This window comes from Denticeps clupeoides, chromosome 12, assembly GCF_900700375.1.
Source record: "Denticeps clupeoides chromosome 12, fDenClu1.1, whole genome shotgun sequence".
Classification (NCBI taxonomy): domain Eukaryota; kingdom Metazoa; phylum Chordata; class Actinopteri; order Clupeiformes; family Denticipitidae; genus Denticeps; species Denticeps clupeoides.
Window position 1 is genome coordinate 7,793,241 of NC_041718.1, and position 16,315 is coordinate 7,809,555.

General features: G+C 40.7%; 1 protein-coding gene across 2 annotated transcripts; it reads left to right on the forward strand.

The window, feature by feature from the left end:
- Positions 1-774: 774 nt before the first annotated feature.
- On the forward strand, positions 775-13,056 carry aldh1l1 (aldehyde dehydrogenase 1 family, member L1). 2 transcript variants are annotated; one of them, XM_028997776.1, is made up of 23 exons: positions 775-895; positions 1,580-1,727; positions 1,920-2,154; positions 2,687-2,852; positions 2,972-3,073; positions 3,171-3,260; positions 3,345-3,482; positions 4,289-4,414; positions 4,630-4,721; positions 6,959-7,106; positions 7,381-7,500; positions 7,801-7,928; positions 8,785-8,935; positions 9,045-9,115; positions 9,365-9,470; positions 9,566-9,653; positions 10,478-10,571; positions 10,666-10,765; positions 10,866-10,964; positions 11,213-11,378; positions 11,477-11,582; positions 12,127-12,326; positions 12,437-13,055. In XM_028997776.1, the coding sequence occupies exons 2-23, from the start codon at positions 1,601-1,603 to the stop codon at positions 12,490-12,492; spliced, it is 2,709 nt and encodes a 902-aa protein (XP_028853609.1). In that variant the 5' UTR covers positions 775-895; positions 1,580-1,600; the 3' UTR covers positions 12,493-13,055. The 2 variants fall into 2 exon arrangements, with proteins under 2 accessions (XP_028853609.1, XP_028853610.1); XM_028997777.1 differs by lacking the exon at positions 775-895 and having other exon boundaries at positions 1,585-1,727; positions 12,437-13,056.
- The last annotated feature ends 3,259 nt before the right edge of the window (positions 13,057-16,315 follow it).

Sequence of the window (16,315 nt, forward strand, 5' to 3'; positions counted from 1 at the left end):
AGAGTACATACGAGCAGAGTGCCAGCCATACACCCTTTGCCAGGTTCTCCAATAATACATTATCTTTTAAACTGCCAGATTAAGTAAAATCATTTTGCCTGTTGAAACATGCAACATTTTCTCCTCTTGCGACACATCCCTGCTTGTCTGGAAATACAGTTTGGCCGCGTTTGCTTTCCCTTTTATAAATCCCCATGATGCCCCTGGTCTTGGTCCACAGCCTTTGTAAAGGGTGTCCCACACTCACATATGAAACAGAACCAGAAGACACAGGTTCTAACCACAATGACTACCATTGTGTTACTTAACCCTGAGTGTCTCCTGCTGTTTGTAAGACGCTCTGGATAAGGGCGTCTGATAAATGCTGTAAAAGTACATGCAATGGGCGGTTTTGAGGGTGCACACTGGACTCTAGGTGGCTAGACAGGTCCACAGTCATTACATGGGTTATCTCAAGCTACCTGTATCTTTGTAGGTCAGAAAAAAAGGCGTGCAACAGAATAGTTATTCTTAAATGCAATACATTTAATCAGTGTAACTTGATGTCAAAACAGGGATTTTGACACACTTATTGCCATTGAAGTTGAATTACGGACAGAGGGGGCAGTTTTTATTACTTTTTTTATTAATTTTTACTCAAGAATAAGGAAGTATCTCTTGGAAAATGGATTTTTCAAAGTTCCCCAGGCCCTTGTGCAACAGGACTGGCGATCAGTCTATGGGTGGGGACTTCTAAGCCCCTTCCTTCTCTCGCTGGCCTGCACGTTCTCGGCCCTGCGTCATGACGTCAGCACGCATGTTGGCAGCTCAGTGACAGGGGCTGAAATATATTCCAACAGCGGGCGCTGACTCGCTCTCTGCCGTCGAGGAGGGAGTTGTCAAGTGTGCAGCGAGGGTATGTAGCCTCTTTACTCAGCTTACTCCGTACTCTTTACTTACTGCGTTCAATTTTCATGGCGCGCATTTCCACCATTTAGTTGCGTTTAAGTGTGAACTGCAGTGACTGCAGGGTTGCATATTTTTCAAATCTATCCGCCCACTTGCTGAACCATACTGCATCGAAAGATGCGCTTCTTTTAAATAAACCGCAGATTGTTTGGCACGATTTGCGTGGTTCAGAAACCATCGCGCGTGGACAAAATGTGAAATGAGACATTTCCACTTTTCTTGACGCACATCGCGTTTTAATTCTGCATATATTAACTGTATCTGAAGGCGATTGGTCCGAATCTGGTGGGCTTGGCCGTGGGCTAGGCTGTGATTGGTCTATATTGTGTGTCGACTCACAAGTCTGCCCGCCCCTCCTCGGGTCAAGGAGACGGACGGCTGAAGTTCAAGTGACCTCCTGCTATAAACTTTGATTGATGTCGATTTGTTCCCTTCAAAGACTCTCAGAATCTTCCTGTGTTTCTGAGAGAGAGAATGTTTCAATTCTATCACACTGTAATGTTGTACAATTTAATTAGTGAATTATTGTATTGTTGTATTATGTATGCACATCCAGATTTTCCCTCCATTTGATGTTGACAATTGTCGAGTTTCATGAGCATTTGAGATTTTTCCCCTCAATCCCATGTAGGCTGGTTCGAGAATATCCACAATGAAGATTGCTGTAATTGGTCAGAGCCTTTTTGGACAGGAAGTTTATAAAGAACTGAAGAACGATGGACACACCATTGTTGGTGTGTTCACGATACCAGACAAGGATGGAAAAGCCGACCCATTAGGTGAGCCATGATTTCACAATATGAATAATTGCCACTGCAATAAACCATTTTTGGTTCTTCATGTTTGATTGGAAGTGGCAGATGAGATTAAGAACTGTGGTTTTGAAGTTTGTTAACTGAAAGCAGAGTGAGAAAGAGTAATTTGTAGATGCAAAGAACTCCAAGTCTGACATCGGGAGCTGTGTCCCACAGCAACAGAAGCGGAGAAGGATGCGGTGCCAGTGTTCAAGTTTCCACGCTGGCGTTTGAAGGGGAAGAGCATCCCGGAGGTGGTGGACCAGTATAAGGCGGTGGGAGCGGAGCTCAATGTCCTGCCATTCTGCTCCCAGTTCATTCCGATGGATGTGATCGACCATCCCAAACATGGCTCCATCATCTACCACCCATCCCTGCTGCCCCGCCACAGAGGGGCATCCGCCATCAACTGGTCAGACTGCTCTTCAGACAGAGAGCCCCATTTTCATTCATGCTGCTCAGGGCAATTGTGAAAGGACTTGTTAGGTCAGAATTCAGTTGCTGAAGTCAAGCCCGCTTGTCCTGTCTGACCTGATGACCATGCATGAGGACTAATAGCTTCAAAATTCCTATGATTCTCTGCATTCACTCATAAATCTTTCACTATAAAAGACAATTAAATTATGGGTGTGTCTCAGTTTTTTAAACATGATAACCTTGTCTAATAAGAACCATTTATTTGCTATAAATATGCATTATATTTGAATGACTAAGAACATTTGTCAACCTTTTCCATTAATATAAATGTACTTAATTCATTTTACTCAGTGTTTGGATGTAGAGAATTATTAGGAAAGTAGAGGAAATTATCTGAACTAAACAAACTGTTATAAACTAGTACCGATATGGTAATAAATTAACAGATCACAATTTATTTTATAGTTTTTCCTTTATGGTTGCAAATGTGTCAAATGTTTTATTTATAATTTTTTTTCCAAATCCAGGACTTTAATCCACGGTGATAAAAAAGGTGGGTTCACTGTGTTCTGGGCAGATGATGGACTGGACACCGGACCAATCCTTCTGCAGAGAGAGTGTGATGTGGAGCCTGACGACACTGTCAACTCCATCTACAAACGCTTCCTCTTTCCGGAGGGGGTTAAAGGAACGGTGAGACTGAAAACAATGTTACCTTGAAAATGATGATTTATTCAATAAAATACTAACAACTTCTCATTCACCACTATAACAACAACACTATAATATTAACAGTGTAAATAATGCATCAGGTTGAGGCAGTGAGGATGATTGCTGCAGGAACAGCTCTGAAGATCATCCAGCCTGAGGAAGGAGCCACATATGAATGTATTCAGAAGAAAGACAATGCCAAGGTGATTTTTCAACTGTAGTGAGGTAGTCATTGATATTTAAAGAAAAGATTCATGTTACATATGTTCTCTTAGTCATTTAAATGTGTTATGTGTGTAGATTGACTGGAACCAGCCAGCTGAAGCCATTCATAACTGGATCAGAGGAAATGATAAAGTACCTGGTGCCTGGGCAGAGGTTGATGGGCAGGTGAATAAAGAGAAACACACACACACTGATCATATTTGAGGATTGTGGACCTATCATTTATGGTGCATCTAATTATCTCTACAGAAATTGACATTCTATGGTTCGACTTTGGTGGATAACAACCCAAGCACCAAAGGCCAACCATTGGAGATCCCAGGAGCAGGCAGACCTGGTCTAGTCACTAAGGCTGGTCTGGTTTTATTTGGCAATGATGACAAGGCGGTAAGACTTTTATAAACATTGATATATGTACATAATAACTGCAATTTTCTTTTTTTCTGTGCTTCCAACATAATAAATACACTTCAGTTTGGTTTCCTGTTCTCACCAGCACTATTTGGCATTTTACCTTAAGAGAAAGAAATTATTTTATTTTCACTATTTCAGTTGTAAAGCTAAATTCCTAAAGGTCCCCCAGGGCTCCTTGGTTCACTACTGTTTATCATTAACATCATTTTATCATATTTCAGATTATACCTGGACATTTGGCATTCTACTGATGAGACTCATATATTTTTCAGCATCATAAAAAAATATTTCATTATTTAATTTTAAATCCTATTAATCAAGTCTTTGAATGTATTCTCATTGACAATTGACCTCCATATTGATAAATATCCCCATACCCCCTGGTTTGAAACAAGAAATAACCTGTCACCCAGTCCTTTGATTTCTCTGTTTCTACAATTGCTTCCACTCACAAAAAAACCACATGATGCAGACAGTGCAACAGACACATTACTGTATCATTACAGTCAGCTGACTGAAATCATACTGTCAAAATGCAATGCAAAATAATATAAATGTCCTCAAAAAGTGTGACCTAATGCATATTAATGTAATATACAAATTCTATTAATTTTATAATTAATAATCTATTGTATATTGTTATCTATATCATTAGATTGTTTTATGCCATTACTCACCAATAGACTTTAAATGTTATTCATTATTATTGTAATGAAAAGTGTGTCAGAAATTGTTCTGTGCCTGGGGTTTTCAGAAAAATCTGTCTGACTTGCTTGCAGCTGTTGGTGCGAAATCTGCAATTTGAGGACGGGAAGATGATCAGCGCAGGCCAGTACTTCAGCATGGGATCCAGTGCTGCTGTGGAGCTCACTGAGGAGGAGAAGGCCTTTGCTGTACAGATGAAGGTGCACACACCACCCTTACACCCATGCAACAGAGCGTGAATCACAAGGGTGGCTTTATTTTTCATCTTCAAGTCAAAAAAGTGTCACAGTGTTTTAATTAGTGTATGAGTTAATTAAGGACAAATACTTTTCTAATTCTACGTATTTTTCTTAGTCAGTAAAGGTTCTGTTAAAGGTTCTCTTATAAACTTGTAGAACTATCTGAAATGTTGCAGGCTGTGTGGAAGAGCATCCTGACTAATGTTGAACAGGTTGAAGACTCCACTGATTTCTTCAAGTCCGGTGCCGCATCTATGGATGTTGTCAGGTGAGTGCAGCTGTATGTGAACATAAATGCAAGCTCCAGGGTTTTTGAAAAAAAATGCCAAATGCTTGTCAGTATGGGATGAAGATGAAGTTTTACATTCTATTAAAATGGGCCTACCTTTCCCTGCACTTCTTGCAAGGAGTCAGGCCCGAAAACTCCCCGTGTGTCCAGCCTCAACAGTGTAGACTCAACAGAACCCACCCTGCCCTCCCAGACAGCAGGGTGGCACTACAGCCCCTTTCTCATTCTCTCGCCCTGCCTCAATGTGCCACCATACTGCCACCTGGTGGGCTAGGGCATAATGGCTTCACAGTATTTACATATTGTTGCTTCTTTAAGGAGAATGGAGAGTTTCATATATCAAATTATGAGAGTCATGATGTGAACAGTAATATCATAATTATCTAAAAGTTCCCATTCTAAAAATAATTTGGTCTTGGGGATTAGATTGCTGACTCCATAAATCTTTCAGAATCATTTTTAAACCTCTACTCAGTTTAAAAGGCTAAGCACTTGCTGTGTGAGGAATCAATAACGCATGTGCAAGTTGCATTTTAGTAAAACGTAAACCGTGAAACATGACATATGTACAGTGCATTAGGCAGACCCCTAATCTTATTTACTCACTTTGCACAACTGTCAATCCCATAATCCCTGCACAGGTTTGTGTCTGAGTTCCATGGTGAGAAGAATGAAATTCTCAGATGTAATGTTCTTCATGTCCAAAGGGCTACATTTTCAGATTCATGAAACTGCTCAATTTTTTTGAGGAACACATTCGATGTCCTATTATTCTACAGAGAACTGTTTTCTCTCGACAACTTTGTCTATGAGATCCACTGAAATTCCTGAGGTATAGACAAAGGGGATCTAGGTCTCCTTAGGGATATGGGTTTCCCTTCATGAAACAGTGACTAATGAGTGTACAAAACACTCTACAAACTGAATGTTAGGAAAAGGCCAATGTGTAAAGATGTGAAGGATGAAAGATGAAAGCAGGTAGGTGAGGTCAGAATGATCAAGAATAAATGCTTACTTCTGTTAAATATAAATCTATGCCACACAATTAATGACATGATGACGGAATCCATTTACGCTTACACTTTGCATTTTATCCACAGAAGCATAGGCTGCTGTTACATATGGTCCACAAATGGAAAAAGTAATGGAAAAAGTAAAATGAATTATTTAAATTATTTTGTGCACAGAACTGACAAATGGCTGTCTTGTATGAAAACAGTTGATAAAATATCATTTTGCCAACACAATGTATGCTGCAATGCATGCAGATCGGTTTCTTGTGCATATCTACTCTAGCACTGGAATTTATTGTGATGCAATGGGATGCCACATAAAATCTTGCCTAGGGCTCCAAATTTGTTGGGGCCGGCCCTAAAGGCATGTCTAACTGAATGACAAAAAGTCATGCATTTCATCATGCCTTTTACATTTACATTACATTTACAGCATTTATCAGATGCCCTTATCCAGAGCAACTTGCAATCAGTAGTTACAGGGACAGTCCCCCCCTGGAGCAACTTAGGGTTAAGTGTCTTGTTCAGGAACACAATGGTATTAAGTGGGATTTGAACCTGGGTTTTCTGGTTCATAGGCGAGTGTGTTACCCACTAGGCTACTAACACCCTTTTGTTGACAAAATGCATTTTCTGGACGAAATGACATTTTGTCAACTAAATGATTTTCTGTCTTTCGTACAAAAGAGCCTTTAGAGCAATAAATGAGTCATTGCAATAGATTTCTGTTGAAGAGCACTTGGCTTTAAAGAGTTGAGAAAAGGCAGGTAGCTCAGCTGACCTCTGTGCCTGAGTAGTCAGGCAGGATGAGGAAGAATGTCCAGTCATCATCGTGTTCTGCGAACTCATTAGATTGCGTTGGGCTCGAACACAGTATATGTGCCAAAGATCATGTTTGCATACTACTTGGCCTTTTGCACTGCTTATTTCCTCCATTTCTTTCTTTGCCCAGTTGAAATGATCAGCTATTCACCTGCTTTGCCATTCCTTTTCAGCATTGTCTATCACCCTCTACTAGGCTGCCTCACATCATTGATCTTTAGCCATTTATTTAATGATGTCTTCAGCCATGCACATAGTGGCATGGTAATCTCTGTTCATTTGGTCCCTGGTGGTCAAATTCATAGCCTGCCGTTATCACCCTACGGTTTACAATCTTTATGTTTAGTCTGTTGTTTTTTTCTCCCCTGTATCTGTCTCTAGGCTTGTGGAAGAAGTGAAACTGAGGGCAAGTGATCTTCAGCTCCAGAACGAGGATGTTTACATGGCCACAACCTTCCAGGAGTTCATCCAGATGTGTGTGCGAAAGCTGAGAGGCGAAGATGGGGAAGAGGAGCTTGTGGTGGACTATGTGAGTATGAACAAGGTTTTTAGCTTTTAAGAGATCAGTAATATTCAGACCGTTGAAAACTGTTTTGGTAGTAGTAGCTAATTCATCTCACTTGATAAGTAAAATCATGTATACTATCCTCATAAATTGTACTTATACAGTAGTCATTTGATCAAGATACTCACTCAATCTGCTCAATGGTTAAATTGGAATGGAAATATGGTTTTGATCCACTGAAATTAATCCTTAGATGTACAGTTATGCAGCTCAGACCTTGTGTGGACTATGTGTTCAGGTGGAGAAGAATGTGAACAACATGACAATCAGGATGCCCCACCAGCTCTTTATCAATGGAGAGTATGTGGACGCAGAGGGAGGGAAGACCTACAAAACCATCAACCCGACTGATGGCGAGGTGATCTGTGTTCTCCCTTAGAACTGATGTCTCTGGTGTTAACAAGCTGGCATACGTTTCAAGAAAATCAACACAATTCACACCATAAACTGATTTTTTGGTGTTGTAGTTCAAATAAAAATATGGCGAAGTTGAGTAAAATTGATAAGAAATAATATTATACAAAATATTTATTCTACTGGAATTATGGATTAGAGATTGTAGCCACTTTCATGAGACTCAACAAGTTTTTCTATAAACACCACTGTGCCTTCTGCAAGATTCTCATGCTTGGTTTTGTCTTGGTCTCTGTCTCCCCAGCCCATCTGTGATGTGTCCCTGGCTCAGATTTCGGATGTGGAGAAGGCCGTGTCAGCGGCTAAAGAGGCTTTCGACGAAGGAGAGTGGGGCAAGATGAACCCCAGAGACAGGGGCAGGCTGATGTACAGGTGAGTGGCAGTAGTGTCCACATTCACCCTGGTGGCACTTTGAACGACTGATATAAAAGCCTGGATGGCTCCTGACTTTTTACAATTCAATTATAAAAAGACTGAGGTGATGGTTTTTGGTAGCCCCTCAGACACCATTAAGGTGTATTTAGATTCCTTGACAATATAATAAGAATTTGGGGGTCAAACTACATGCTGAACTTAATCTTGAAAGTCAAATTAAAACAGTTGTTAAATCAAGCTTCTTCCAACTGAGGCAGCTGGCTAAAATAAAGTCAATTCTTTCTTTTTGAGACTGTCACACATGCCTTTGTCACCACACGGCTGGATTACTGCAATGCACTTTATATAGGGGTCTTCTTCCATCATGCATCTCCAGAGGGTTCAAAATGCTTCAGCTCGCCTTTGAGCACATTACACCTATTTTAGCTTCATTACACTGGCTGCTCAGCTGCTCCTGAGAGGAGATCGGGTTTTTTCTGTAGCTGCTTCCAAACACTCTGCCTTTAGAGATTTGACAGGCCTCTTCTCTGTCAGTTTTTAAATACCGTTTTAAATCCCTTCTCTTCACCCCGGCTTTTCACACATCATGAGATGTTTGAATTTAAGCTTTTGCTTTGAATTTGACCTCTTCTTTTTTTTACTTTTATTTGAGTATTTTAGTTGCTTTTAGTGATTTTATGCTGTTTTTTTGATCATGTATTTTATTTTGTTTTATGTGTTTTACTTATTGTCCTAACTTATTCACTGCACAGCACTTTTGTCCTAAGTTGGTTACTTTAAAGTGTTTTATAGATAAAGTTGTATTGGACTCATTTTATTTCATTGTCTTTCCACAACCCCAAATCTGTGTCAGGTTGGCTGATCTGATGGAGCAGCACCAAGAAGAGCTGGCCACCATTGAGTCCATTGACTCTGGGGCAGTATACACTCTGGCTTTGAAAACACACGTGGGCATGTCCATACAGACCTTCAGGTACTTTGCTGGCTGGTGTGACAAGATCCAGGTGAGTGCAGATGGGTAGTTTCCTAGAAATCTAATAAAAGGTAATAAGATCGAATGTGATTTTAGAGATCTGCTGTCTCAGATAATTACAAGGTTTCTTTCTTATACAGGGCTGCACCATCCCTATTAACCAGGCCCGCCCCAATCGCAACATCACCTTCACCAAGAAGGAGCCTGTTGGGTGGGTCGAAGCTACATTCCAAAATTTCAGAATTTTCCAAATGCATTTACTACATTTGTAGCACGTGGTGGATAATGGCACAATCATTTCTTCCTGCTTGTTTTTCTCACAGATTATATATATATTTATATATTTATGTTATATAATTTGGCTAATTATTTAAAGCACACAAAGACTCAACATTGTCATTTTGAAATGTCTTTTTCATTCAGTCTGACATGCCAGTGTGTTCACATTTCACTCTTCCAGAGTGTGTGCGATTGTGATTCCTTGGAACTACCCCCTGATGATGTTGGCTTGGAAAACTGCGGCCTGCCTTGCTGCTGGCAATACTGTGGTTCTCAAACCTGCCCAGGTACAATTTTGGTCCACAGCATCACCACAGATCTCATAGAGGCAAAGTGTAATGAGGAAAAACGATGTGTTATTGCTAACCTCTCAAACCTGAAGGTCACTCCTTTGACGGCGTTGAAGTTTGCTGAACTGACTGTCAGAGCAGGATTCCCCAAAGGGGTGGTCAATATCCTGCCGGGATCAGGTGAGAACTGTACTGTATATCACTGCATACCGATAAATGAGGGTCAGCATTTTAATATAATATAATATGATTGACACACACACACACACACACATATATATATATAGACTTAAGAACCAAAGCCTCGTCCTCCACTTTGTCCAGAATTGTTTTTAAAATAAATAAATAAATATATAAAGGATTTGCTTTTAATGGTGGCAAATGGCAACAAGTATGTTAAACACATACATGCGTGTGGTCCATTTAAAACACTTCCGATTTGTGAATTTAGATATTTTTGTAAATATATGTTATAATCCCCACTTACCTTTACTGTGTTGCTGTACTGTTGTGTTCTATGTTGCACATGTGGCCAGGAGGACAATATTTTGTCTTACTGTGTACTATGTGACAATAAAAGTTTACTTACTTACTTACTTACTTACTTACTTGAGGGTCATAGAGGTATACTGGTTCAAAATCTAACTGGTTAATTGTAATATTAACTTTTATTTACCAGTCGCCTAGGACCATTTTGTTTCTCTCACAAACATTTGTGAGTGGGTGGGTGCATTGGTGGTTGTAACACACTCGCCTATGAACCAGAAGACCCAGGTTCAAATCCCACTTACTACCATTGTGTCCCTAAGCAAGACACTTAACCCTAAGTTTCTGCAGGGGGGGGGACTGTCCCTGTAACTACTGATTGTAAGTCGCTCTGGATAAGGGCGTCTGATAAATGCTGCTGTAAATATCTGAAATCATCTTTTCTGTTTGTTTCTGTCTTTGAAGTTTTTATGAACCGTTTTTAATACCTGTTTTTGAATTGATTATTTCTTTTCCAGGCTTTCTGGTAGGACAGCGTCTGTCGGACCATCCTGATATACGTAAGCTGGGATTCACAGGATCCACTGAGATTGGCAAACAGATCATGAAGAGGTGCGCGAACTCTGAACCTTGACCTCTGACTGTAGCACAGCCTCAGAGTTGATTTGTTTGTTTGACTGTTAGGCCTTGGCTTTTCCTCCCTCAGCTGTGCAGTCAGCAATGTGAAGAAAGTGTCCCTGGAGCTGGGGGGCAAATCTCCACTCATCATCTTCAGTGACTGTGACCTGGACAAGGCGGTGCGAATGGTGAGAGTGCGGACCTCATATACCATCCTGCAGTACAAGAAGCTCATGCTGATACACTGCTAGTCATTCCTCATACGCGCGTCTCCATTCCTAACCTCAGGGGATGAGTTCCGTCTTCTTCAACAAAGGGGAGAACTGCATAGCAGCTGGGCGGCTGTTTGTTGAGGAGTCTCTTCATGACACTTTTGTGCAGAGGGTGGTATGTATGGACAGGCTGGGGATGGAATATGTCACTAGGTGGCACTGTTGTTTCCTCTGGCACTTTTCGCTCTCTCTATGTCTCTCTGTCTCGCTGTCTGTTTGCCTCTGAAGTCAATTTCACTGTAGCTTTATTGACCGGACAGTATTGCCAAAGCATTGGAAGTCCAAATTTTAAGGTCCCACATGAAGTATATTTGTAGTAAAAACCAACTGGCCTAGTAAATGGACATTGTACAAAATCTGTAGGTGGAAGAGGTGAAGAAGATGAGGATTGGTGATCCTCTGGACCGATCAACTGATCACGGTCCACAAAACCACAAGGCCCACATGGACAAGTTGGTGGAATATGCAAATACAGGGGTCAAAGAGGGGGCCAAGCTGATATGCGGAGGAAAGCAGGTCGGCCGGCCTGGTGAGAGGTTTTTACTGACCCTTAGCTGCCATGTTTCGGAAAAATAAAAACCCTCTCAGTTGGGCTGAGGAATCTTCTGTCTTGTTTTATTGATGCAGGTTTCTTCTTTGAGCCAACTGTTTTCACCAATGTACAAGACAACATGTTCATTGCCAAAGAAGAATCCTTTGGTCCCATCATGATCATCTCAAAATTCAAGAATGGGTAAGAAACACTGCAAATAGTGATAATAATAAAACACATTTATATAGTTAGATTTAGTCTAGAGATCTAAAGACTGAATTTAATAGAGGACCTATAGAGGACAGTCTAGTGTGGAACCGAATACTGAATAGGACTTGGCACTGGCAGCTACTTCACGAACACTGAAATGCAAGCTCACTCTGTTTTTCAAATATTTATACACTACTACGTCGTCAAAAATGTAGTAAAATAAAGGACTCAGTAAGTTGCCATTAAAGCAGCATTTATCAACAATTTGATGGTTATTAGGGTGGTAGTAGACTAGTGGGTAACACACTCACCTATGAACCAGAAGACCCGGGTTCGAATCCCACTTACTACCATTGTGTCCCTGAGCAAGACACTTAACCCTAAGTTGCTCCAGGGGGACTGTCACTGTAACTACTGATTGTAAGTCGCTCTGGATAAGGGCGTCTGATAAATGCTGTAAATGTAAATGTAAATGATGGTTATTATGCCAGAGAGGTCACAGCACAGTAAATTTCCATCTTCATCTGTTCTGCAGTGACGTGGACGGTGTGTTGAAACGGGCAAATGATACCGAGTTTGGACTGGCATCGGGTGTTTTCACACGCGACATCAGTAAGGCCCTGTACGTCAGCGAGAAGCTGAAGGCTGGCACCGTGTTTGTGAACACTTACAACAAGACTGATGTGGCGGCACCCTTTGGCGGGTTCAAACAGTCCGGTTTTGGCAAGGATCTGGGTATGAAGGACAGTGCTCATGCATGCTTGATTAATGTAGTTTTATTTATTTATTTATTTATTTTACCTGTTTCATGCATCACTTGATAACTTTCTACACGTGTTCTCTAGGGCAAGAAGCTTTGAACGAGTATTTGTGCACAAAAGCTGTGACCATCGAGTACTGAAACAAGACGTTTGCAGTTGCAACAGCCTGGGACCAGAACCTTTAAAATGTGAAGAAACAAAGTACCTGAGCCACAGCGTTGGAAAAAAAAATGAGCTCACAGCAAAATGCTAACTTTATGTGACGTTGCCATTGTTGCATGTGTAACACACCATTTAACAAACCATTTAACACCATCTAACCATAGTTACCATTTACCTAATACTAAGTACACATGTACTTAGTATTTTGTTACATGGTAACAATGGCCTACAAAATTGTTTACTGTTCCATGCTGTGACAAATTCCATTTTCTCCATAACTGTATCAAAAATTGCAATTATTTCAATTAGGATCACTGGCTATTTAGTAAAAACATTTTGGGCCCATCTCTAAAGCACTAACGCAAAAGTAGATGGTAACAAAAATGAATTGTCTTCATTTTTAATCTCCACAGCATTTTTACTGACTACTTTTAACATGCTCTGAATAATGAGGGAACAACTAAAGCCAAGTATTATCATTCTGAGTTTGTTGTTAGCAGTGCTGGATAACTTCTGCATTTTAAAAAAGAAAAATAAAGTGCACTTTCCTTCTTGATTTGTTTTCAGTGTCTTATTTTGACCTCACCTTTTATTAAATAGAGCATATTAAATCAGGCTTTTACTATATCTGTAGCAACAATATCCCTGATATCACACAAAAAAGAAATAGAAAAGAGAATAGGGAAGCTGGTCTTGCTGGATACAGCCGACATGACGACACAAGTTAGCTGGTCTAACAAGCTTGACCAATAACTACCAGTTTAAGCTGGTGGTGCTGTGTTTCTTTCTTCTTTGTTTTGGCAGTAGGGACACCAGCTGAGACCAGCTATGACCTGCAGATTTAGTTTGTGTTCACACTGTTTAGGGGGTCGTACCAGCTCATTATGGTGTTTTCTCCAGCATGGAAGGAGAGGTGATTGTGACTATGTAAACAGGGATGGGTGTGTGACAGATTTGGTCAGATGCTGCAAGTTATTATGTATGTCATACCTGTCATAAATTAATGGTTCATCTACAGAAATAAATTGTATAGATAATTTATTAATGAAGTTAATAATAATGCCTTTATATGTTCGCCACAATATCAGTTACATTTTGTGCTTGAATTTGAGTGTGTGTGTGTGTGTGTATTAGCCACATGATCAAATGACTGCATATGGTGGTCAAAGGTAAACTCTTAACAGTTGGATGGGGATCATTGTTTAATGAGGGCCTTTGAAAGCCCCCATGATGCTGCAGAACTGGAATACAGCTTTCAGCTCTTCATCTCATGCAGTGATTGATCCTGCTGATCCATCATCTGTGGATTCCAGGCTGTAAGACATTGTGAGAATGACTGAGTCGGAATCTTCATTATCCATCGCTCTCCAGGTCATTTTACCCTACCTGTTTGCTGGTGTGGGAATGGTCGGAGCCGGGATGGTGCTGGACCAGGTTCAGGTTGGTGCTGTGTATTCATGTGATACTCATAATCAGAAATGAAAAATGACAAATATGTTATATTATATTAAGTTATCTTGCCTTTTGAGTCAAGTTCAGCCTATTCCAAAGGGTGTGTTCTATCAGCTCAGTTTTTTGCAAGTTGTGCCATGGCAAGTCCAAGGTCACGGTTACTTTGACATTACTGAATATGTCCTCAGACTGACCGGCATAATCAAACAGTCTGTTGCACAAAGAGTCCAATTCTTCTGAGGTTTACACTTGGTTGGCGCACTAAGTGGAGCGTCCGTTAAAAAAAGGGAAAAGATTAGATGATATTCGTGATGAGTACTTGCAGAAGAGACAGCTGGTGCCTGAATCGCAGCCCAACAAAGTGGCATTGTGAGACGACCCTGCTCAGGCAATGCAGAGTCTGTACCTGCTGTCACCAGAAGTTCCTCAATTATGAAACTATAGCCTGTGAATAATGGCAAGGGCAAACAGAGATGACTCTTCCTGCGAGGAGACGGGTTCTGAATAATAAGAGGCTGTCTTGGGTACTCTTGTGCCACGAAACGTCATCGTAGCACCCATCCACCCACCCCACTCAAGGTGCTTCTCGATGTACTGCTGAAAAGTGCTGCCTGTAATGTCTAAGGTTTCTCAAAAATCTAACACTAAACACAGCCAAAAAAGAACACGGCTGCTGCCGCACATGACTTGTTTTGCGATTTAGTTTTTGATTTATGGTCCTACATGGGAATGGTGGCAATACATGTTTTTACACATCATGATTTGTATAGTCTATGTTCAAGTGAAAATGCTGGAAATGCTTGCAAAACCTACAGTATATAATTCTACAAATTCTTGTTGTGCTGTATACTGTATTCACCAGTATCCTATTAATATATAAGAAACAAGGAATGGCTCAAGAATTTCAACAAAAAGCAAGAATTACCACATGAATTAAAAAATTCACACTCTTCAGGTATGGGTTTTAATTGAACACTATTCTTTAAGAACATTGTGAAAACTGCAAACGTACATATTTTTGTTAAATTTCACAATTTAATTTCACGTCTCAGAATAAGTGTCTGTGATCAGCTGGGTCTCTCATTTTATCATTTTCAAACTGCAAACTGAAACCAGGGTTTTTATTCACTCATGCTAGTACCCCACTGGCATAATTCAGAGTGGAGACTGACCTAACAAAAAATATTCCTGTGAGAGTTGAAGATGGATGTGGGACGTCCTCACAGTTCAGACGTCTGTAAAGGCAGCTATCCCAGTTCTTTAGGACGATATAGTGTATGTATGAAACAAACAATTGCAGACTCATAACAGACCTGCGGGATAACATCTGTGTGTGAGAGAGAGTTAGTGTGATGTTCAGTAAACAAGACTGTACAGATCTGGGACTTGATAGTACATTGTTCTGAAAATTGGAGTTACAAATGTTCATCAAAAAAAAGGAAGAGGGCTTTTTCAACTGGCAAAAATAGAATGGTGGTGACATTGGTGACAACGACAAGATCAAAAACAGCATCTGTAGTTCCACTGAGGCACCGCCAAAATTCCATTACTGCTGTTAACTGCATTCTGTGCATGAGATGGCGAATAGGTGAGAATTATCAGGGGACGGTGACCATGCAGAATGACTGTCATAATACACACACACACACACACACACACACACACACACATATATGGATGAATTCTCCTCCCTCTGCGATGAACAGAAAGATATTGAGGACAGGAGGGAGGGGGGGTATGTGTGAGGGACAGAACAAGAGAGTCACAAATCAAGGGCACATTTTAGCTGAGTCACCGCGCCTGTCCTCCGGCTGTCCTCTAATGCAGATAGAGTGGGTGCATGGGAAGGGACAGACACCCCTCATACCAGACTGTTTACCTCCTCTTTGACATTTTGCTGGTGGTCGTGAGGTGGTGGGCAGGACCTCAATTTTGTTTCATGGTGTATGGTTTTGTCGTAAGTGGTGCAATGACAATGAAGTCTTTTCATTATCTAATCTTTACAGAAATAAGCAAGTCCCCGCTTCATATTTAAAATAAGAACTGTGCAAAATTATGCAAATTAGAGTCCCATGAAATAAAATCTAAGGAATCTTGACCCATCTCTGTAGATCAAGATATGGAGGCGGATAAACATTGTTTTTAGTAATGTGAAGCCTGCAGGATCAGTAGACAACCAAAACACCCTTTAGGTGTTTGCTGTGTGTGTTTGTGTGTGTGTGTGTGTGTATTGCACCTTTTTGTATGGAAACGTTTGTCCTGAAAGAGGTGAACGTGCGAAAGGAAAAACCCTGGAGTCCAGTTCTGATAACAGGACGATGGAGAGACAGAATATTTGGTTTCTGCTGG

What these genes read in the sequence shown, in the direction of transcription:
- aldh1l1 (XM_028997776.1), top strand. Translation starts at nt 1,601, where the DNA reads ATGAAGATTGCTGTAATTGGTCAGAGCCTTTTTGGACAGGAAGTTTAT. An exon ending in ACACTTTTGTGCAGAGGGTG is followed by an intron (nt 10,965 to 11,212) that starts GTATGTATGGAC and finishes CAAAATCTGTAG; the next exon opens with GTGGAAGAGGTGAAGAAGAT. An exon ending in ATCTCAAAATTCAAGAATGG is followed by an intron (nt 11,583 to 12,126) that starts GTAAGAAACACT and finishes TCTGTTCTGCAG; the next exon opens with TGACGTGGACGGTGTGTTGA.